The sequence below is a fragment of the Macrosteles quadrilineatus genome, unplaced genomic scaffold, assembly GCF_028750875.1.
Source record: "Macrosteles quadrilineatus isolate MER2022 unplaced genomic scaffold, UCM_ALF_1.0 Scaffold_7__1_contigs__length_78375512, whole genome shotgun sequence".
Lineage (NCBI taxonomy): Eukaryota > Metazoa > Arthropoda > Insecta > Hemiptera > Cicadellidae > Macrosteles > Macrosteles quadrilineatus.
Genome location: NW_026542600.1, coordinates 8398769 through 8424523, shown reverse-complemented (window position 1 = coordinate 8424523; position 25755 = coordinate 8398769). Strand labels below are relative to the sequence as shown.

General features: G+C 32.7%; 1 protein-coding gene across 1 annotated transcript in view; it reads left to right on the top strand.

The window, feature by feature from the left end:
* The window catches only part of LOC128998709 (solute carrier family 46 member 3), a 60163-nt gene that overhangs the window by 32348 nt on the left and 2060 nt on the right, over window positions 1–25755 (top strand). Inside the window, exons 2-5 of the mRNA XM_054424961.1 lie at window positions 19660–19761; window positions 20809–20946; window positions 22300–22383; window positions 25010–25166. Coding sequence (XP_054280936.1) covers window positions 19660–19761; window positions 20809–20946; window positions 22300–22383; window positions 25010–25166 — 481 coding nt within the window. The remainder of the gene's footprint in view (window positions 1–19659; window positions 19762–20808; window positions 20947–22299; window positions 22384–25009; window positions 25167–25755) is intronic.

Below are 25755 nucleotides of genomic sequence, written 5' to 3'. Positions count from 1 at the left end.
TCCCTGTAGCAGCTAACCTAAGTACCCGTTAAACATAAGTGTTAATTTAATATATTAATTGAAAATCTATCCAGGCAAATGGAAATTCGTTTAGTCGGCAGGTTTACTGCATCGGGGTTATTTATTTATATATTTCTATGTTTATAGCTTAAAAAGGCCATGTACGAGTATTTGTAAGATACAGTGTACCGCATTTACAAAAAATCAAAATACACTCCCCGTTCAAATTTTCATAACATACCAATAATAATATACCATAATATACAACAGTATACTTAAAAAAATATTGAATCGCCGTTACAGTTTCACACCGTTTCTGATAGTTAGTTACCAATGTAAAACAGTATTTGAAATTGTTGTGTTTTCGATGGCTATAAAACTTTCGATGTTGGATTAGGAAATTATATTACCAATACTCTAAAACTATAGCTATTTTGCGAATTAAAGTATTGGTGGTATAAATATTAAGGTGATATGGAATAATATTACTACAGTATTATATTTGAAGTGGTCGGACTCCTTAAGATGAACTGATCGAAATGTTTACAAGGCCCAAAGTCCGACGTATGCTCCGAATATTTTGACTAACGAACTGGTTGTTATTCTCCACGGTGTGAACCCTTAACTTTACACTCAGTCGTCTGTCTCTATCTCTCCTCTTATGGCATGCAATGAATATATTCACATAAGCCAACCCTTAGTAGTTTGTGTGAATTATGTATTGCAAAGTTTCATAGGTGTGTAGAATTATAGACTTTTTCATCACACTGTCTCTGCCTCAAAATTTATGTTCCGACACATAAGGACTTGTAAAAAAAAATAATTACTTTCGGTACGGGGTTTAAAAATATTAAAAGCATTAGTTGGTGGATACATAACAGTTTAGCCAACCCTAATTTGTAGCCTAATTAGTAAGACTTTAAGATGTTATACACTTAAATTTTCACTTAGGTGAAAGATTTTAACATTCTTCATAATTTCTTTTTCTTGAAGAATACAGCTTTTGATACCTAAGAACATATTGTGGAGATGAAACAAATAATTTATTATTAGGAGTTCTAGGTGGAGTGCCTTAAAATTTAAAATCACATAGATGTGCGTTAATATTACAGTTTTCAAATCAATTTTCCGTATTAATAATGGAAAAACAGAAGATTTAGCCATTACACATTTTCTCTCAACTATTATACTTTCACCCAAAATCTTAAGATTTTAAACTTAAAAGCTTTTGGTGGAGGTTTTAAAGGATGTCAAACTTTACAAATACACGTTTCAAAAATTTGACAAAATCATTGGAATCACTGCCACGTGTTAGTATCGAATCGGAACTACAGCTTCGGAATCAAGGTCGATAATTGGTTCGAAGGACTTTGCACAAACCTAGTTTAATCAGTTTAAACCGCATCTACCGTTTCCCAGTGTATACAATGCTTACTAAACACTAAACAATCACTATTTACGATATTCGGTCGATAACCTTGAAAGCGATGCAATATTATCGATAAAGATTATCGTATTATGCAGTTTAATCGTTAAACTGCTTTTAAATTTTTTAAGTGTTTCCAATGAAATTGGTTGCCTATCTAATAGCTAGGCTTTATATTAAATTTGTTCATGTATTTCGATTTTTAACTATCTTTAGACGCATTTAAGATTTATTTTAATACTTTTTATTGAAAGCGTTTTTATAATAACGATGTGAAAGCTTATTTCAGTCCTAAGAAGCTATTTATTGTCCTAAGAATATACAGGGTGGTCAAAAAGGTGGGGACATAATTTGAGTAGTCATTTCTTGGGTCAAAAAAGAGAATATCAAGAATAAAACTGTTTCCAAAATCACTTCGTTAACCAGATGTCCGCCATTTTGTATTTATTACACAAATATTTTATCTTTGGATTGTTTCAACCTATCTTATGAAATTTGGTATGTTAAAGTAGACGAGACCCATGTTAGAAAAAAATTTACCTTGTGTTAAAGAAAATAGTTGACCTAAGGAATCACTACGTAAATTATGTCCTCACCTTTTTTGAACACCCTTTAAGTATGCTTGGGAAAAGCACAACCCAAACATACAACCACAACACTGTTAGTTTGCACTATTGTAGCAATTATTTTAACAGAATTTGCGACTTTCGAGACTAACCTTTTTTAAATCGTTATGTATTCTGTAAGTGCAATCGGAATGGTGTAATCACAATCAGATTGCTTCATTGAGTGTACTGACCAAACTCATATGCCTTTTTGAAGAAGTTCGCCGTAGTGCTTTGTAAATATGCTGAGCTCTTTTTGTAAACAAAGACTTTCTTAACTACAAGGAATCTAGAAACCAACTGCTTACGCAACTGCTTTTGGTTAGAACATAAATCTCATCCTTAACTATGTAAAGAAAATTTATGATTTCAATTAAATTTGATGCTACCATATATATGTTTTTACATCTTTAAATATACCATCCCAGTAAACTAATATATAGGACCTTAGCCCCAAAGTATGCATTTCTCAATCTTTTGAATGGTTTAAGTATTCCACTGTTGTGAAATTTATTTGAAATACTTGAAGAATGAACAAAACACTCTGGAAGTGTTTTAGATATTATTTTAAAAGAAGTTTATTCTAGTTGAAAGCTTAGAAATTGAATCGACAAGCACACTTTTGAAGGTTTGTAATTGTTTATTTCAGTATAATAAATTCTTACATATCTCATAGACAATTTTCTAAAGCTACAACAGTAACAAAGTTAGCGTTTTTGTCCTGTCCACACTCAAATAACTTAACCGTTGTAATCTTAAGCTTACATTGTCGCATTTCTTATCAACTCATTGTCCAACCAACTCAATTACTTAGTGAAGGAAGAGATACGTAAATAAAAACAAACCATCGGTTTAACTATCTTAACTAGTTAACCAACTTTTCTTTTAGATGGTTATTTTGATGATCCTTATGGTTCTTGCAGTCAAGCTGCCTCATTATATTTATCTTTGTGGGTTTCAAATATCCAATTTTGAATTACAGTTGAGTAGGTTGAGTAATGATTATTCCTGAAACAAAAATACAGTTGATTAGTTACCAAACACGGTATACAAAAGGACCCCTACCACAGCAAACCTGTACATTAAACTAAATTTCATTTAGATGTTCACTAAAATATTTCCTTAAATCTGTCAGATAAAACTTACCCTCTTTAAAACTTATGTTATTTAAGACCCTATTTAAATAAGCACTTTATCATGATACGGTACTTTTCTGCTTTACCGTCGACACCAGGTTAGGATAGGTTAGGAGGGGATGAGTAACTAAATATTTAAATGAAAGTAAATGCATTTTTCCTGTAGAAATAACCTAGAGAATGAATCCGTGTGGATATATTTAGTAAAAAAGTAGTTGTTCAAAGAAACAAATCATCACTAAAATACATTGTGGAATCCCACCAGGGTTTCTTCTTTTTCGCAAAACCAGTACTCTAAGGAACCCAAGTTTTATTTTGACGAACAATGATATTGAAAATAACTGCCGAGTAATACTAGATAACAATGTTTAGCAAACAGGTTTGGGAAAGTAACCTAAGCTATGAACGGCATGATTTGAATATTCCTCAGGAAATACTGCTGGTAAAGTACAAACCAGATTTATTAGAAGGATGATGAACAAAAAGTCTTCTCTTCGTAGTGGTAATTATAAAACTTTACCCGTGGGATGTATTTCCCGTGGAAGCAGATAAACGGAAAGTCTGTATTTATAGATGCAACCAAAAACCCTATGGACTCCAGTTTAATATAATTAATATTGGTAAATAAGGTTTTATTCATGTTTTAGGGCAGAATTTACGTTTTTCAATCACAACTTTATGGAGCTTGATTTATAATTTTACACGAGTGCTATTACAGTTTTGAATGTACTTGATTTATTTACTTTTCGTGTTTTCAAATTATGTATAATTTGTGACGCTGTAATACAATAAAACTGGGTTTTAAATCACCTCATACCTACGAGTCAAAAATTAAATCATAGTCTCCAAGGAATTTAGGAAATTTAAATTTTTCCTGAGAAGATTTTTACCACGAGTACGGATTTCCGGGAATTGAACTTCATCAGAGACTAGTAGTTGAATATGACTGCGTCTAAATGCAGTGTTAATAGAAGTCATTACCAGGTCTGGCTGTAAGGCCTATTATTTGCTTCGTTACCTCCGACTACTGATTGCATATTCTATGCCAATGTCACAGCCTTGTAACATTTTAAAGAGCAGTAATATATCGAGTGAAGCTTTGGACTATTTTGAATCCAGGATCAATTCACTAAACATCCAGTAGTTATTTTGTAATGCAATTCGTATAGATACATTTGGTGGGTGAAGTTGCAAGAAATCTTATATGCAAATTTGCTGTTTTTTACAACTCTTTAAGGCTTGTTTCTCTACTCTAGTAATATTACTCTTGAAAAAAGTAGTCTAATTTATTATTTATCATTCGTTGCTTTTTAATATAACAGTATAGCTAAAACGGTTTGTACGACTGGAAAAATATGACGCAACAACCGAATTCATCTCGAAGGAATCGATAGTTGAAGTTTATGTTTGAACTATTGGTGATAAATGTTTACTTTGGTGGAGTTGCCCTTTTTGCCTCCAGTTTTATGAGTAATTATTATTTCACCCATTTGAGATTTAATTGAAATATTGGGACCTTCTGGATAAGAGAGGGTTTTGATCCAAAGGAGCTAATTTCAACTGCTGATTATGATCAAAATCGAATTAGAATAACTAATTTCGTATATTTTCCACAACTAGGGTATTCACCCGGTGAAACAAGCTACAAACAGATGTGAAATGTCAAGGAAAAGACTAAGAAGGAATATCCATATAGCCCCAGAGGAATTAAAGAGGAACCAGAAGCTTGGGAATATTTTAAACGATTATTGCATGAGGCTTAACGTCTAGTAAGACATCAATACAAAGAGAAAGAGTTTTGAAAGGTCTCAAAAACAAAAATAGACCGCGGCCTCTTCATTCAATGACGCTTTTGCTATTTCGTATTCCAGTCAGGCTCAATAGCACCGGTGAAGTCTTCTTCTTCCTTCGACGTTCAGCCTCTTCCTAATTTAGACTTCCTTGTTCAACGAGATGATTCATCTTTCGCACCGTTGCCTTTGACGACTCTTTTTCCTTGACTTTCGAGTCAGATTAAGAATCAAAATAATGTCGTTTGCTTTTTTAATAACGGTGATGGTTTTGATTGTCCTGTTTCCACACGACGAATACAATTTTCTGACTCTTTATAATATGTTGCTTCTATTCTTCATCTGTCACAGCACTAGTCGATTAGGTTTACCAAGTGTCATAGAATATTAGTGCTGGTTATTTATATGCTTTCATCATCTAACAAAAAGCATGTGTTTTCACCATATTTTTTATTTAAAACAATAATGAATTTATATTTTCAAGCTTTGGCAGTACGAGCTGCAGAAGATTTCTTGATTTGCTTGAGCCAGAATTTTAATCTATCAAGTGCCGTTTTAGTTCAGCATCTACGTAACGAAATGTAGTTTTGGTAAATAAAACTTTACAATACCATGCTCTCTCTTGTGATCCTGCATTTTCCAAAAAATATCCGTGTTTGCCCTCTTGTAGCATCATCATAAGATGTTTGCATAAAGCCTATACCGAAAGTCTAAGTATTGGTACATAAGTATACACGCATTCATATGCCTACATAAGTTTCCTTGATTTGTGAACACCATCATGAAGGAAATTTACTTCTTCAATCGCTCTATAGCCTTAGTAATATGGGAAGCCCCTAGACGCCAATTAAATTACATATGTTCAGTGGGCATACTTCAATACTTTTTTCTGAAATGGTGACCAGACGAATGCAGGTATTTTAAGCCAAGTATGAATGGAGATGAGTGTAGGATGAGTAGCGCGATCTTGTAGTCTTACTGACTTAGGCCGAGATGTTCCTTAGACAGGACTGTTAATTAATAGCCCATACAGCCAATGGCAACTAAGGAACCTACAAGTTAGTGGAATCCGAACTACATTTTTGCCTCGTAATTTACGAATTGGTATAGTTATCAGGATATCTGTGGATAGTCGTAGTACTCACTAGTGCTGACGTTAATCCACTCCAGGGAAATTGCATCCACAGATCATACGTATAAATATCCACAATTCTTGACCTCCAAGTAGCTGGATTACAGGATGTTGGTCCCAGTCAGCTCATATTGCAAAAGGTGTTGAGCATTGAATAATGACATCTCAGGATATTTGCACAGCTGTGAATCTTTCAAGGCTAATAGGTACTTGGGGACAGCCTTAGTCGAGACTACTTTGCAAAATGCATCACTTAACGTGAGCGGGTCAGTGTCACAGCTACGACCTTGTCGAGCTCAGGCCAATTTGTTTCTGCAAATTCATTCTAAGATTTGTCAATTCCTTCTGAGTGGCAATTTCGTTTATAGGTTCATTTAGATAAAAACGCCGATTTGTGTGTCCCTCGAATAAGTTTAAACATATGATTGTGTATTGGTTGTCTATTTATTCAACGAAAGATTTATTACTACACAATTTGTGAGAAGGTTTTAAGAATGTGTAAAAATGTCTACTCCCTAAAATTGGTATAAAAAATTGTGGCATGTTGGAAACTATATTTTAAAAAAGCAACGTGCACAATAATTAACTCTTATTTCAACAATTAAAGCAAAAACTCAAATTTCAGTTTCTCTAAAACTGCACTGGAACTGCACTGAGTTACGGTTATTATGCTTATTGTTGAACAGCTGTTTAGTTAAAGAGCCATAAAGAAATAACTTAACGTTTTAAGTTATTTCTTTATGGCTCTTTAACTAAACAGCTGTTCAACAATATGCATAATAACCGCAACACAGTAAGCTATTAAGCCAAAATGTAATGTTTATGGAATTAAATTTGTAGAGTGTTATATGCCACAATGTTTTATACAAATGTTAAAGAGCTAAAATTTGTACGGAATGTTTTAAAAATTTACCTCGGTTAGGGTGTATAGCAACTGTTGATATAACACATTCATTGGCTATTAGCTTCAGCCCTATCATTGTTGGACTTTGTAATTTACATTGTCAACTTATGTTGTTTGCAGAATTGTTAAATGTTACAAATACGCATGGATAATGTTTACTTATTTCGTTTGCAGGCATTTTTATGTTTGTTGAATGAGTGTATTTAGCTAAACTTTATTATTGTTGTGCTGATGAAGAAAATATTGTTATAAAGTGTATACTTAATCTACCTATAAGTATATTTAAAAAAAAAACTGTATAAATTGACTACCATATTTTTAAGATCTTAATCTGTCTTATTCACTAAAGGAAATGCGTACCGTAGCAGTTAGTAACTACTAGACTACTAACTTTTGTGGAGGAAGTAATTAATCATACTTTTGGAATCGAAATTTCTCTCACTTATAGTTAAAAATTGTATATTTGTATAGTACATTTTTTGTTAAATTTATTTATTTAGAACCAAGAATTTTATTTCAAAGATCATAATCTCCCTCAGTTACTTCATTAAGCCACATAAGTTTCTAACTTTTTATTATTATTAATTTAGAGCTATAAATCTTATCCCAAAATTGAAATCACTCTTAGTCTTTATATCAAACTAAGTACTTTTCTAGCAATTTTTTTTAATAATTTATATCCATGAGTTTTAAATACAAGGTCGCAATCCTTTCTGGTACTTCATTGTTTTTAAAACCACTACTTCAATTTCCAAGTCCTAAATCTGTCTCAGCTACTATACTAAACCATGTACTTTTATTTTATTTATCGTTCGAAGGAAATATTTTTTATAAAATCCAAACATTAAATAAAAACACGTACTTTAACAATAGTATTTGTTTTAATTACTTTTAGATAAATCTGTAATAAAAAGTAAATACCACACCTAGTAAAATACTTCCTTTCTATACAACTTAACACATTAATACATGTTTCAATTGCAAGACTAAATTTTTAGCATTCTGTTGACAAAAACACATATATATCACATGGATTTGGTCACATTCAATTGTTCTAATAGAATACAAAAAAGTTGAATATTTTAATTATAAACTTTAAGACAAATCCCTGTTCAATGGAAGACTTGGAAGTCCACTGTGACGAGGAAATGTGGGTTCCAGTGTTGGGAGAACACAATAGGAAAGACACAATGACAGTGCATAATAGGGAACAAAAACTGATACCACCAAGCAAGGCCAATTTTAGTCTGGTAATTCCTGACTTTTACCAATGCACTTTTATAGTTTCCCAGATCAGCAATCGGTAAAACAAATTCATTTCACGTATGGTCCAGTTTCACCTTTCTATTCATATCTTTATGGACACAGCTAAACTCTTAAACGGACTGTTAATTTGTTTAAGATAAAAAAATACTACCGCCTCAGCAAACCTGCAGCCATTAATCGTAAAACAGTGCTTTAGAATACAAAATTATTTATTTTGTAAGGCCTACGATATGGTTTAGAAAGAAAGGTGGCTTTCTTAAAAAATATTCTTAGTTACTTTTCCTTGCTTCTTTCTTTTCATCCTAAGCAGGCACTCTTTTATGTGTCCAGCCAACACACCTCTTTACCTAACCTAACCTAGCATAACCGAACAACTATATAGGATCATCGAGATAATGTTTTCAATTCTTACTCTTAAAATTTACTATAATAACTAACTACAAAAAGCTATAAAATAATAACATTGTATAACATGTCTAGGTTTTATTATACATAGATCTACAAAAGAGATATATTTCCCACATAATCTTCTTTGTTTAGTTTATTAAACAAGCAGATCTACATCGTGAACTATGTATCAGTCAGTAGTAATGACCTTTGGCACATAGTAAAAAACTCTCTTATCGATTAATGGGAATAAAATCGAGCGTCAAAATTTGTGCCCAATTCGTATCACTTACTAGTTCAAAATGATAAACAATCATTCTTGATGTTTAAGCTTTTTCAGCGGGAGACAATTTTTGGGTTAAAATTTTCTGACATTTGAGTTGCTGTGCGTATAGTCAGTATGATGAAACCTGTCTACCGGTTCTTCGTCTACCGGGGGACTGGCCGGGACTTAAACGTTTGGCCGGTCCCCCGGTAGACGAAGGGGTCCCATCATACAGACTATATAAATAATCCTCTTATCAGTAACTTTGACTCTTTCTGTACCGTGACGACCTTCTGAAGTGATGTCGATTATTCATACCCCAAAGTCTACTGTTATAAATTAAATCTTGTATTTTACTATAAAATTATTCATATAATTCAAATCACGCATAACACCTGTTGATTAACTTAATTTCTTGCAAATACTTGACGCCTATCTGTGCGGTCGAAATTGAATAGACAAACCTTTCTTAGAAAAAGTGGACAAGACATTCTTACAATCCAAGTAATATACGATAACTTATACCCCCTTAGTTGAGCCCAGCGATCTCATAAGAGCCAACCCCTACGCCTTGAGTGGCATATACACAAGCAACATATATACATCACACACGAACCAGAAGAAATTCAATATAAACCCCCCACACCCAATGAACAATTATAAAACTCATACAAACCCAACATTTTCATCAATCATGAACATTCACCACTACAATCACGTGAACAAGAACAATCAACAATCACCAATACAATTACAATCATCCCCCTCACCACCTATTCCCTCCATCAAACATGAACATAAACAATGAACAATGAACAATCAAAGAAACAAGAACAATCAAACACCTACCCAACATCATTCATCAACAATCACTCCCCTCCTCATTCACACTCTCTGTCTCTCTCTCCTTCCCTCTCTCTCTCATCTCTCTCTCCCTCTCTTCCATTTTCTATTTCTCTTTCCATTTCTCTCTACTCCCTCTTTCACCCCCCCCCCAAACTCACACTAACATCAACAAATACCACCTCAAAATGAACCAGAGAATTTTCAAATTCATGTTAACTATCCACGAATTCCTCTCCTTTCATAACTACTTTGGGGGGTGTTAAATGCAGATTTAATCGAGCTAAGGTAAAAATATAAGCGGTGGAGGGGGGCCGGAAGGCCCGGACACCTCACATCTTGCAACTCTGCGCGTGCTGTTTAATGCCTCACGCTATTCCTTCTCCACCGTCGACAAGAGGCACGCAAACTACTGCAGAACTTGAAACTTATAGATTTATGTTCTTTAAACTCTCTCCACTTTTCAGAATACCTCCATCGCAAACCTACAGACTAAATGGATTTGTACGTAATTGAATTTGTAAGTATTTCTATACACGAATCATAATTATTTCACTTTTAAATGGCATTAGATTTATCAAGTACTTGGGTTTGCTGACACGATGATGCAAAAAAGTATGTTTTGTAAAATGTTCACAAATAGTATAGAATGAAATTCATATGTATTATAGAATGAAGTACAGAATGAATGAATAGTATACAATGAAATTTAAAAAAATTGCCAAATTTGGTCATAATGTATCCACAGGTAAATTAGAACAGTTTACTTTTTTCCATGAGAAAACATGGGAATTTTAAATGTTTTTTTTTTTAATTATCTCCGTTAACTTTAATCCTATAATAACGCTTAAATGTATAAAATTGTTTGTTTTATTAAGCTATACACGATGGTTGCAATGAAAATATAAAATATCGATGTTTCAAGGGTAACATTTTGGGAAAAAACAATTATTGAAAATGTTTTAACCTCATAAAACTCTGTTCCTATGACCCAGTTCATCTGGTTCACAACTCCACAAATTTCTGCCAAGCTTTTTCAAAATCGGACCGAATTTTCTCGAGGTATAGTGTTCACGGACAAACACACGTAAACACTATAAACCAAGCAATATTACTCCGATTTTGATTAAATTTGGCTTATTATTCATTTACAAAAATCCAAACTAATAGCATGTTTGGCCTCTTCTGGGGATATCAATATAAAAAGAAAAATCTGTCCCGAATCTTTCCATGCCACTACGGTAATAGCTTGTTCCCTAAATTCGAAACCGGGGAATTTTAATATCACACTTTTTCAAAGTAAACCCCGTCATTGATTTTAGATGAGTGACCGGTAGAGGCCGAATTATCAAAGTCTCACAATGTACCTAAAATTATATCATACTATCTGTATAGTTTATAGATAGTTATTTTTAATACATTCCAGTAAAATTAAAGAAAACTATTTAAATTTTAAAAGATATATGCGAGCGAGTAATCTTTTCTAAATGCACATAGAATTTTTTTCTCCGTGGACTAAAATTGTGTTATAATTTCTGCTTCCACTTAAATTAGAATTTCAAAAACATACTAACAAATATCATCAATTACGTACACAAACAAAATATATGCCTTGAACGTTAGGAACGATAAGAGATTCCACTGACCTTTTACTGACCTACAGTCAAAAGTTTGAGAAAAACACATGTTTGTTTACATGATCAACTTATCTCCAAAGCAGAAGGTTATCTATGATCAAAATTTTGAAGTTATCTTATAACCTTGTACCTTACAAGAAGAATTCCAATGTTCAAAATAATAACATTAGGTTTAAACAGAACGTGGCATGTTGTTTACTTGCTTTTGGTTTTTTCGAGTGCCAATTAATTTATCCGATAAGTATTTAATCATTTTTCACATTCTTACTATTTTAACCAGCCTTCTAAAGATACTCGTTTTAACTACGTTATAAATGTCAGCTGATTTGAAAATGATACTAAACATAGAAGTAATCAATTTTACGAACGTATTTAATGTGAAACGAGTTTTAAATCAACTGCTCTAATTCAAAGGAAGGCAAACCACTACAAAACCAGTGGGTACAGAACAAGCAGGTCATTGGTCAGTCAACATTTGATTTTCTGGTGGACGATTAGTACATTTGCTCCGTTCTGGTGTTTGAACTGTGGCTAGAGAATTTAACACAATTTTATAGTAATCAGAAAATTAATTACAATCAACGAATTCCAAGAAATTTAGAAATAATGGTTTACAGTACTGTGTTTATTACAATACGAGTCCGGTACACACAATTTTGACGAGTTACGTACGATAGTTTACGCCATACTACTAAATCTGTACAAATCCTTATAGATTACCACCAACTAAAGGACTAAAAATCACTAGTCATTACCTCTAAGAGAGGGTATGTTTTTGTTTATAACCACTCTTTGCCACCCAAATAGAGTATAATCAGCTGATTGGTGTCCGGTAAAACTCTTTACAGTACAGTAGTACGTAATGAAACCCCATTTGATTAAACTGGTGGCAAACAGCTGTTTTCTGGACTAAATCCTTGTGTGGGAAGTTCGTCAAAATAATGTAGTGTGGCGTAGACTTTACATAATCGTTACGAACTAGAGGCCATCCATAGTAAAATTTATGTTTTCAAAACAAAATGTATTTGACCAATTTTTTCCTTTTCTAAGTTCTAAGCTTTTGTGCGTTCCCTCGTTCTACAACATTTACATTAAGTACAGACGAAACATATTGTAGTCTATAGAAAGCTATTATTGTGAATTTGGGTAACGAAATAATATATTTTCGCGAATATTAAAACATAAACGGTATGGATCATAAACATAAACAAAATTATGTCACTGGTCCGAATCTATATACTAATAGCCGTAACATCTGGTTTTAGACTTTTTTGTCAGTATCATATAAATACTAATAAATACATGTTTACTTTCGAGCCAGTGACGTAATTTGTTTGTTTATGATGCGGTACCGTTTCTGCTCTAACATTCGTGTCTTTTTTTTCAAGCTTTTAATTTCACGAGATTTACTCATTATCTAAACAAACAATCTACTAAATTTAATTTTAAAATAAAATAAGTTTAGTTTTCACTTCTCAATTATAACAAAAGGTTCATTGGCTAATTTAAGTAGTGAATGAGCTTATTTTTACCAATATAAATTTATATTTTTGTTCTTAATTTATGTGTAAAAATACTGAAATTTATCGACAACAACTCACTTAGCAACTAAATTTGAACTCCAATAAGCTAGCAAATTAGGCATATTCTATATTTTTTATCTTAATAAACGGAATAATTATGATAACTAACATTCTACATCAATTTACAACCGATCGTGTTTGTTTATGTGGTAAATTCTAATAAAACTTCATTTTTTCACATTTTCTTTCTTAGAAATTTTGAATTTTTTTATCAAGCGTCCATCATTTTGCCACACTGACTTCAAAGGTTTCAATCTTAATCCCTGGAGGATGTTTTACCGGTTGCTCTGACTCTCTCCCTTCCTCTAGTCATGACAGACCGTTCTTCTCGGGCGGAGTCCCTGGACGTCCAATGGAGCGACTCGCCTGCGTCTGCGACTGCCTCAACGACAAGGCCGGGGAATAGTCGTCCGTGTCATGGAGTCAATGAAGAATCTTTTCCGGGGTCAATGACTAGTTAAGTGTCTTCAAACTGGATCAATAAATGTTCTTGAAACAAAAGTGTATAAATGTGAAAATGCAATTTTTTTAAAGAAGATTTTCAAAAACTCATAGCACCCTATGACCCGGTCATGACAGTTCGTGAACTTATGCAAGTTTATAGGTCCTACGCCTTCGAGCATAATTTCATCAAAATGGAACAAACATTACTTGAATTATCGAGTTCACGGTTACAAATAAAAACATATTAACGAATAGTGTTTTGGCCTCTAGGGATATCAAAATGAAAAATTAAAACCATCCCGGGTCTAGGTGTTACCATGTCCCCTACGGTAATAGCTAGTTCCCTATAGGGAAATTCGCTAGACAATCTAAACGTGTCATCGTTTAGGCCCAGGAATGATCTTCTGTGATTCAATGAAGAATCTTTTCCGGGGTCGATGTCTCCAAAAGGGTATTAACTGGATAAATACTTAAAAACAAAAGTTTCTTCTAAAGGCCCACTTAACTGGATTATTGTGTTGTACTATACAAACTAATTAGTGCATATTTTTCAGAGGTGTTCAATCGTGTTGGATTCTTTTCCGGGATCGATGTCTAATTAGGTGTCTCAAGTTTATACTCTTTCTTGAACAAATGTTCCTAGTTCTACTAAAAGCTATAGTTATATATATTTATACATGACCAACTATTGCGTCTTCTACTAATTTAGATTGGGTGGTTTTCTAGTTAGATTATCTTTAAAAGATATTTTCAGTATATATTTTTCACATCCAGGTGTGAATTATTCCACATAATTGTCAAGGATTGTTTATACACACCAATCAATACACACTTTAAAACAAAAACGTAAGCTTATTTCCAGCGTGAGTGTAGAATGGACAGAGGATATTGTGTAGCTTCGTTTGTAAGATCAGCTGTTTTCTTGGCCAAGACCAAATGATCAAACACAGCTGGGTTACAGTTAAAGAATCATCAAAACACTATTGATTTGATTTCAAACCTGAACCATCAACATTTTGATTCTTCAGTCTGCAATTAATTAACCACTCGGTATTCAGTTATATAATTTGTAATTAAATTCAAAGATAATAATGTACCATTTAATGGTATGGTAATGCATAATTTATGCAAAACAATATTAAACTTATTATTGAGTAATATTATTAAAATACTTTTGTGGTTTTGTATGATAATTTTAGCTGTTTTCCAATCGTAAAAAATACAGCGAAATATGTTAACTTTTCTGAGAAAATTATCAGAGTCTTATAGAGCAGTCTTCATTTCTAATATGGATATATCTAAGGAAGATAGAGAAAAGCAAATAAAAAAAACCCATCCCTGTCATTTTAATTCATTATTAGTGTAGTTGATCTTCTCGTCCATCATGTTTATTATACTATAGATTATGTAAACTTTATAAGCCGTTATTTCCCGGTATTTTAGGCCTAATAGTTAGGCCTAAACATCAAGTTAGGTTTTGCTCATTAGTATCAGCTGTTATTTCTTGGCAGGTTACTGTGTAACAATAATAATTGCATCTGTTTGGATGTTATTATATCGAGAAATCCTCACCAATTTTGTTTTTTTTTTCTTTTTACTACAAAAACTAGTTTGTGTGTTTAGTCTATTATTAATGTTATTAGTTAATGTCAATGTGTTAATGTTAATGTGTAAGTTAATGTTATTAATGTATGTTATTAGTTTGGTATTGTGTATGTACTTATCGTGATAGTATTTTGTTGTTGACAGAATTGGCCTTGTAACAAATAATCTTTTCAACGACCTAAAAATAATTATAATTATTTATTTTCAACTTCATGTCCTTATAAACCTCACGATTGTGGACCTGAACCTCCCAATGTCATAATACGGTAAATTTGCGTGCGTTACTTGATTCATGTCAACATCAGACGGTTAATTTCCTTTCAACATACTTCCATAATATTTATTGTTTCGCTTTTTTACCTCTTCCACATTCAAACAGTGTTGTTGATCATGCGCAAATATTCTGTATGAAACACAATTAAGTTAAAATACCCCCGCCGCAGCAAACCAGCAGACTAAGCGGTTTTTCATTAGCCAGATTGGATTTACACTAAAATGCCTCCTTTAAAATATCACATTTATTCCCTATTTTAATAGAGTTAGTTTAACGAGTACTTAGGTTTGTTGCAACAGGGGGGGGGGGGGGTTAAAAGTGTTTTTTATGTTAATAGTTTAGTAAGAAATAAATTTATTTTCAAAATTCGAACAAAATATGTTCACAAACAAGCAAACTACAGATGACTTATTCTCCATAAGGATAACATAGGATTTTTTGGAATTTTCTCCGTAACCACTAGGCACACAATAACGCTTCAATATACTAGATTATTTGTTTTTTAAGCTCTCCAAATTTGTTTGGAAATACAATGTGAAATTTTGTGTTTTAGGGTTAAAAATGGGAAACCCCTATTTTTACCCCATAAAACCCCCATAAACCCCCGTTCCCATAGTCCGATCATGCTGGTTCGTGAACTCGTTCGAATAAATGTGGGTTTACACGTTTATACCAAATTTCATCGAAGTCATTTTTGCTCGAGTTATCGTGCTAACGGACAACGGACACACACTATAAATATGAATTTGAACGGATGGTGTTTTTCGCCTCTATGGGCCCCAAAACGAAAAAGTAAATCGGTCCCGGGTCCAGGTCTTACCATGAGTATTACGGTAATAGCTTATTCCCTATGTGGGGAATTCACTAAAATAATTCTTGAGTAAATAAACAAGTAAAAAGTAAATTAATTTAGAAAATTGGCATAAGCTGTTATTGGCATATTTGCTTTAAACTTGTTTCAGACACCGAGAGAAGTTGATTTAAAGCTAAACTTGCTATATTTAAACTCAATTTAAAGCCACGAGTAAAGTAATAACTCAGTTTAAATTAAAGCAGTGTCCAGTCATGCTTGAGGTCAATGCAGGGGTTTTGGATTATACTTTATAAAACTAGAGATAAGGACAGTCAATTCTAAGCTACGGGATAATCCTTTGGGGAAATAGTTACCATATCAATGATGTTCTTGTTGCCCAAAAAGAGATTATTAGAACTATATTCAACAAAGATCCAACAAAGATGAATGAACATTGTAAACCATTATTTATTAACTTTAATGCTTTGACTGTGATAAACCTTTATATTTATAATGTATTGTTATCTAGTTTTAAGTTGCATGAAACCTTTGCTCTAAGGGGTGATTTTCATTGCTTTGACACTAGGAAAAGAGAAAACCTTGACATTCCTTTTACAAGACTGGAAAAGATTAAAAGAAGCCATATTATTATGGGTAGAAAGTTGTGGAACAAACTATCGCCAAGAATAATTCAACTCCCATACAATAGTTTTAAGAATGCAATTTATGAATGGCTTGTCAGAAACTCCCTGTATAAGATTGATGAGTTTTTTGCTTTACAACCAATGACATAACCACATATGATTATCTAATTCCAGCCTTGCATGTATTTTCAGCCTGTCTATGGTCATCTGCTTTTGTACCATTATTTATTTGCATGATGTGTAAGTTTAGGTATCCTTGAACACTAATTGTTTTCTAATACTATTAGTTGCCTGAACTTGACTTGTGCCTCTACCAGCATGTATTTATATAATTTGACTGTGTCTCATGCATTTATATAATGTCTATAGACGAAGTTATAGAATAAATATATAAATAAATATATAAATAACGAATAAATATCGTTTCATTTCATTTCATTTCATTTCATTTCAGTATCTGGAAGATTAGTATGGAAATTTTGACACTACTTGTGATATAGCCTACTTCCTAATATTTTGTTTTAAACATTTTTGCAATTAATGTTGGACCCTACACAATTTGCTCTTTTCTATGACATTACCTTTGTGAATGAGTGTAAGTTTCGTATGTGTTTTGAAGGAGTTAAAGACAGCTTGGGTTGATAATAGCTGGTAAATAAAAATGAGACGAATCATGGTTTAAAATAAATTATTTTGGGCTAATATTTTATTCAAACATATATTTTGGTCGTGTTCTATGAATCTAAACAGAATTAAAAGATTCATTCATTAAATATGAACATTGAATATAATTTACTAAACAGGCACGTAAGATTGGTATGCAATAAGAAACTTTATGAGTAGATAATTTCAAGCTTTAAAGTCATGTAAGAAACCCAGACAAAAAGGCTTGACTTTAAACTTCACTTTTAAACCGATGCACAACCCCAGGAAAAATTTTAATTGGGATGGTAAGAAGTTTAGGAGTATTACTAAGTGGTTTTACTGTAGTATATCATATCTCACCGGCATATAATAAGGTAATCTATAGAATGCCTAGGTAATATATAAATTGCATAGAATGAGTCAGGAAAGGTAAACAATTTTGGTAATTATATACTTTGCCTAGTCTTTCTTTGAAATACCCGTTGGCACTTCTGGTAAAGTATACAATACGCTGTTGAAAGACTTTCTAGACTTTTGGCGTTGACTAATCTAATAAAATAGAATATAATTGAATGGAATAGTTTATTTTCTGAACATATGCAATATACATTTCCACACGCCTAATCCAAACCAAGCAACCTAAGCTAACCTAACCTAACATTATATACAAAATATATCAATATTGTAAAGGAAATAGTTTTAGTGCACAAATAATATCTTTATTTATTAGTTTGCCTAAAATCTTAAGGAAATGTATAGACTTAAGTCATTCTGTAGATTGCCAAGATTATATACTTTGCTGTTAATATATACAGAACCCAAAGCAAGAACTTGCAACTACAAACTAAAACAGCTTCAGGCTTCATACCGCCAAGAAGTCCTGTTTAGTGTTACTAGAAAATAATTGATGATCCGCTACATCCCAGAAATCAGTAGGAATAAATTTGGGTGTCAAGTAGAGAAGTAAGGACTGAAGAAAATAGGTATCTGTCCACATATAGAAAGGCTACATGCTAAATGACCTGTTATTTTTAGGGTTTTATTTGATGATGGTGAGCTCTTTGAATATTAGGGACATTTGATTAATTAGGGACATTTTTATTAGGATTAATAAAACACCTTTTTGCGACGTTTCTGAAATATAATCACGATCTCAGTTAAAAAAATAATCTAAAACAAAACCAAATTAGTTAACAAACGCAACCAAAGTTGCGTCACAAAAGAAAGACCACACAGATAACACAGTAGTGAAATAATAACTAAAATACTGAGAGAAAACAGAGAATAAAAGAAATAAAGAGAAGACGAATACAATGGATATGTCTGTACAAGATGGACCCAAGTGACACCACATCGAGTCTTAAGGTCTTTAGAATCCTTCATACTTCAATTTCTCAATTTTCTTTATAAATATCATTATGATTAAAAATAAACGTTATCAGCAATCTGACACATACTTTCTCCCATACGCTTGTCAACAACCTTTATCATGGGTAAGCGGTGGGAGTAAGTATGATAATTTTGTAGGGAAAATCACAAAAGTTGCAATAACTTTTGAACCGTAATTTTGTTACAGCAGTGGGGGGTTGCATTATTTTGATTGTAATTATAAGGACCATAACACATTAATTTTAATCAAAACCGGGTTTTTCCCAAAATCCATTTTTTTTCATTTTATGGGGTTTGTATGGGAAAATAACATAACCTACAATAACTTTTGAGCCGCAACTTTTACGGAATTTGAATTTGTACCATTTTATTCAGAATCTAAAGGACTATAACATACTAAATTTTTTATCAAAATTGTTATGTTCATTTTCGAGAAAATCCGTTATTTTTTGGGTTTAATGGGAAAATCACCATTCAAAATAAAAATTTAGAAAAAATGAAAGAAACTCCTGGAGCTATCATGGATAAATTAATTTGTATAACTGCATACAAAATTCCATTAAAATCGGAATACAGGTGTGGTCTGTTGTACACATCCACACACACACAAACACGCAGACATCACTTCGAAACCCACTTTTTGGGTTTAGGGGGCCCAAAACGGATATATCCACTCAAAACTCAAACTCAAAAATTTTGACGAAAACAATACTTTCTCCATATACTATGTATAGGGAGAGAAAGTAATAACTGTCATATATCAAAAACATATGATTGGTTATGCTGGTTGTGCAAAATATCAGTTTTTTCCAATATCCTAAAACATAACCAACCACTTAAATAAAGGCTTACTTTTTTACAATAATTACAACTTTCTATTTTTTGTTTCAGGCGAGATGACTGTCATGTACCTATTTACAAGGTACAGGTTCAACTGGAACGAAGTTGACTACAGCATATTCTCAACGTACAGTATGATGACTAACCTGATCGGTGAGTACGGAGTCGATATGATTATTGTTTTATTGTGGTTTCCACATCATGACACAGTAATTTTACTGTTGCTCTCACTATTTTAACTATGATTATAGGGTGCATCCTATAGTCATTTTACAATTATTGAAGAAAATTAGTAGAAACACTTTTGAAAACTGGCAAGAACAGAAAAATAAAGACCTTGTTGCAGAAAAGTAAATGCTAAGTGAATATATTATTTATTAATATGTATTTATTTAAAAAGGTGTACAATAAAATTAATGTTGCACCTAGAACATTTCAAGGTACTAATAGTTAATCTAGCATATCTGCTAATTGTTCTGATTGTCTGTTATTGTACCACGAACAGACAAATACCCCATGAAAAAAATCCAAATGAACAAGCAATAGTATAATAGTATAATAACTATAATATCAAAACTATTTGGAACTATGGAATTCAGAAAATATGCGCTCAAAGAGGGGTTTCGGAGAAGAGAATGGGAAGGAAATTACTACTTAGTTAAGACGAAGTTAACGACTCCTGTAAACGAATTGCTCTCCTATTTCAGTTTGCTACATGCTACAATAATTGAATTAAAGTTATTATTTTGATTCTTAAACAGTAAACTCAAAAATCTTTAATTAAGTAAAGTGTGTGGGATTAACCCTAATAATTCCTATCCTTGCTAGTTTTTTTCATGTTCAAAAGTATTACCTTGATAAAAAGGATTTTTTCAATACTCATAATTTAACCTAACCAAACAAAACATAACCTGTTTGTGAAGAAAATATAAAGTTGTAAACAAAGGTATGTAACTTTTCAATATGTTGCTCTGTTTAAGGTTTTTGAAGTTAATAGATTAATACGATTAGAATCACAATAATAATTCACTTTCATTATTGACACAATATGCAAGTCCAAACAGAACGATTCGTTTTAAGGAGTTGTTCACATAGCTAAGTCGCTCTCCTTTTGTTTCCCTCTTCCGTCTTTGAAGCATTTCTGTAAGCACTTTTTTCTGGACCCTGTAGTTTTGTCATGAAGCTCTTCTGTTCTTTTAGGTACTCTAGTCTCGGTTGGTGTGTTCAGCCACATGCTGAAAATCGATGACGCTCTGATTGGTGTTATGAGTTGCATGAGTAAAATCCTAGCCGGATTTGTCTACGCCTACGCCACCACAGACTTCCAAATATACTTAGGTGAGTAATTTATCACGGAATGAGCATACAAGAGTAGCTTATACTATTTCTTTATTTATACTACAATGTCACAATGATCACTCAAAGAACATAAATCAAAACCACCTATACTGAAAATTGTTTTAAACAAAGGATTGAACATACACTTTATCCACCCTGAAGTCAAATGCTTTCCAATTTGTTAACTTAACTAACTTAACTACAAATAATTGTCACCATTTCCCTCCTGTAAGGTGTACTTCATTACGAGAAGATTCTTCACAAATTATCACGCACTTCAGTTTTCTCTTGCTTGATTATGTTTCCTTACTTTCCAAAACATTTGCATTTGAGTAACATAAATTACAGTTGTATTTGCGGTGGGTAGTCTGTTCCACCTTGCAAAGTATAGTGTACTTTCCTTTTAAATTTGAATGGATTCTGAGTATATTCCTGGTTTATTTACATGCTACATGTTTTGTATGTTGCGAAAAAGTAATACCCTGAAGTAAATAATATGACAATTATTTTAGTCCAAAATATTGTTCCGTGTAAAACTCTTTAACTAGATAAATCTTCTACAAACGTGTTTTTAGCCCAAAAAGAGGCTGGGTGTCAGGAAATAGCCAAAAAGGTTCTGAACCTAAATATAAGACGATTGCTGAACGGACCAAACAAGCTGAACATGTCAGTTTAGAAGATGAGTCTCCAGTCAGATTCTGCAATCAATAATAATTATTTATCATAGATTTGTGAATGTTTCTGTAGAAGGACAGAAAAGGGAAGTGGTAGTACCAGTATATGGGCTAAAAGTGGATGCTGCACTTTTGATTGTAGTGAATGTTATCGAAAAACCCTTTAAGTGTCTGTTGTAGTTTTTTAAACATTTTTAACGTAAATACAGTTTTCTGTTGAAAATGCACTTTTATTTCGAGTTTACGCTGTTTATTTATTTAACACGAACATTCTATAGTATTTCCGCCTGTTCATGCTTGACAACATTTATTTCAAAACTTTTCGGCCACTAAATAGTATCTAGGTATGCAAAAAATGCGTTGATAACCTCAGAAAATTTAGCTGCCTTTATCAACTACATAGTGGCCTACTCGACGTAGAGACAACCTTCAACCTTGACTCATCACTTGACAATACTAGGCTCTAAATAGAACAGTAATTACTCCTTTCAAGGCCCCTTCATCTTCCTTTTGCTACTTCTTGAGGTAGGTCGCTATGCCAATTGGTCGGTAATTCCCGTTTTGTTCTTACTTCCTCATTCGGATCGCATTGTTCCTTCGCTGTATGAGATCGTGAAGTCTTCAAGGTTTATACACGTTTTATGCCTGTTGTATAACTGATGTTCTGTTTTCTTCTCAGCTCCTCTTGTGGAAATAGTCAATGGCACGTCCTTCATCGCCATGAGGTCCATAGTGTCGAAGCTGGTGCCTCCTGAAGAGCTAGGTAAGAAGAAATTGTTTTAGTTGTAATATTGTTTTAACTCAATAGCTCATTCAGTGTGATTGTAAGTATATGTTGTGTTAGCCAAGTCAAACTTACAAATATTAAATTTTCGCGTTTTTATTGATAAATAACATATTGATCAGCATTATGCAAGTTATTAAATTTACATAAAGTAAACAAATACGTTTAATAACAATCTTGAAACATATATTTACAATATGTATCAAGAGTCTTATTATACGTACTTTTATTTACTTTAGGTGATGTATAGATATATTTGAGTGATAAATTATTTTAGTTGAATCCATGGGCATTTATTTTGCAATAAGTAAAACATAGGTTTAAGATAGTTATTGTTTTACACCCTTAAATATAAGCATGGTCGATTAGATGCTCTCAAACATTTATGAAAAATAATACTTACAGCTAATAAATTATTGAGGAATAATAACAGTAGGAGGACTGCAACGACAACATAAAAGTCAATAAACTATGGAACTAACAAAAATAAACCCCAACAAACAACAACACTATGTATAGGAATGATAAAGAAACAGGGTCTGATTGTAGCCTATGAAAAGGAAATATCTCTTAAATACATCTATGACAAATCGTCTGTAAATATATACCCATTCAGTTAGTCTTAATTCGGTAAAAACTGTTACTGCTAATTCAGACCAAATCAGTTAAACCTTCAGATTATAAATTTGGTGTTGAAACAGTGAACCCAACTTGTTTAACGCAAACCACGACTTAAATGTTTCAATTTAGCTACAACAAGGAAACCTCTTCTCTTTGTAGACTCAAACTTTTTAACCAAGCAGCAAAACTCTGTTTGTATGTTACGTTTGCAAACGTTTGACCTTTTAATATGAAACAACATTTAAAATGAATAAGTTAAATCTTAAGTCCATTGATGACAATTTTAATTGGTTGCAAACTAGTTCATCGAAATAGTTCGTCCTAATAAAATTATATTCCAAAAGTATATTTGTATTCCTTTGGATGAAAATTGACCAGGTTCACCAAGTGGTAACATTACTTAGATAGCATTCTTTAAAACCCATAAATGTTGTTAAAGAGTATGCATGTCCGTTATGCTTGTATTATTTAAATCCCGTTTTACCAATCAGTTTAATAATTAACCTTGAACAATCCAACCAATTGTCCATAAAAAAAATTTACGTAAAACAATTTTATTGGTTTATGTGTCCGGACAAACTCTATACTACGTTACAGCTTATTTAGGGGTTCTGATAGAATCATCCCTATTGAGTCATTTTTGTATCGATATGTTTATAGAATGACTTTGTACATATCTTTAAACATCGTAGCTTTTTTCAGTGTGATAATGGTGTTATCTAGTGGTCTAGGACTTAAGGGTCAGTTTTACGTGTCTATGAGGTACCATGAAGTAAGTCTCTTGGACTAAAAATATTTCTCTGTAATATTTTATAATTCCCACCACTAAAAGAGGATAGTTTAAGTGAATTAATTAATACCATGGCGAAAGTAATACATATTTACCAGTATTTACATTGTTTGCATATTATATATTTTCAAAAACAAACCAATAATAAATAAGTACTCTAATTACCTAATAAATTCAAAATTTCATCCAGTTTAAGGACAATTCCAATGTTATAGGTCGAAAAACATTTACAGCTGCAATTTGCTCCGTCACGAAACACAACACTCAGTTAAGTGGTGTTTTCCAAATCTCATCCATAAACTATGAAACCTAAAAGTATAAAATGCAGAGAAAGATGGGAACAAGTTATGCGCGACTCCGACGAAGTTTGTCAGTTCCCCTCAACTTGTGCCATTACCCACGAGTGGTTAGAGAAGGAATCCCTTTGCTCCATGTTTTTATTGATATACTATAGTACTTTTCCTTTTCAGTTGCGAATTAAACTCCTTATTTTTCAGATTTGCAATATCTTTATTAATGGTAACCATCCCTGCTGCAGCAAACCTGCAGACTAATAATGAAAATGTATTTGTCTGACGGGATTTTTAGTAAAATGTTCCCTTAAAATGTTCAGATGTATTCCCTGTTGAAATAAAATTAACTGCAATAAATACTTAGGTTTGCTGCTACAGGGAAGGTAATAAAGTATGTTTTGTAAAAATTTTATTAGCTTAGTATGAAAAAAACAAATTTGACAAATTTGATAATAAAAATAACCCTAAACAAGCACAGCAACATTTTTATTATTTCCGATTAAGAAGAAATTTTCATAACGTACACCAGCTGATTTGTGTGACTATCCAAAGAGAATGACATTCTGTAACGTATAGTTGAACCTTGATAACAATACTCTCATGGGGATTATTATACAACTTGTTATCAAGGTTGACTTGTCGAGGTTTGCAACAACATGTGATGAGGGGTAAAATAAACTCTAGGGGATTTGAAGATAGCACTTGTTATCAAGGGTGGCTTGTTATCGAGCTTCAAATGTATTCAGGGTTGGGCAAAAGTATGGACACCCCTTTTAACCTTTTAAAGGGTTACACTAGGATGTCTTCTCTAGTATCAACATGTGAATGATTGTCATGCTCTCCAAGAAAATGTGAAACATGTGGTGGACCTAGAGAAGAAATAACTTTAACCTATGTTCAGGCAAGGTAAATTCTCTGTTCGGTGTCTGTGAAGCCCTCATGCCTCTGGTCTATGGACCCATGTACTCCGCAGTGTATGCTGCCACCATGAACACGATGCCTGGGGCCTTCTTCCTACTTGGAGGAGCTCTCACCTTCCCCGCCGTTATCATTTTTGGGTAAGTTCATCGAACAAATTTGTTCACCAATATTTTTAGGCAAGTCCTTGAGCAAACTTTTAATCTTCATCAATTTTAGTAGGTTCAACAGCAAACGTTTGGATATAATTTTATTTTAAGTATGTAAGCAAACATATGATCATTTTCTTCAGGTTTTTCCATAAGTTCATAAGTAACATTTTGATAATCCTCATTTCCGAGTAAGTCCATCAGTCATTCAGTCATAATCCCATTGAGCAAGTGTACCAGCAAAGATTCAATCATAAATGCAATTAAACTTTTTTTAATCAACAAATCCATGTAAGATCTGCAGGGAACTATCAAAAAGAATTTCCTGGGCAAGCCCATCAGCACACTTTTCGGCAAGTGTATCAGCAAAATTGCAATCATAATTTTCGGGTAGGTCCATAAGAATAAATCACCATCATGTTCTTTGAGGAAATTTTTTAAACAACTGTAAAAATAAAAATGTCAAGATATTGTGATTCTCATTTTTATCTTGGTAAAAAATCTTCATAATATTGTTGTATCCCTTGATTTGCATTTTCAAATTAATTCTGTCAATTCCCTCTTGATCTTCATCACAAAG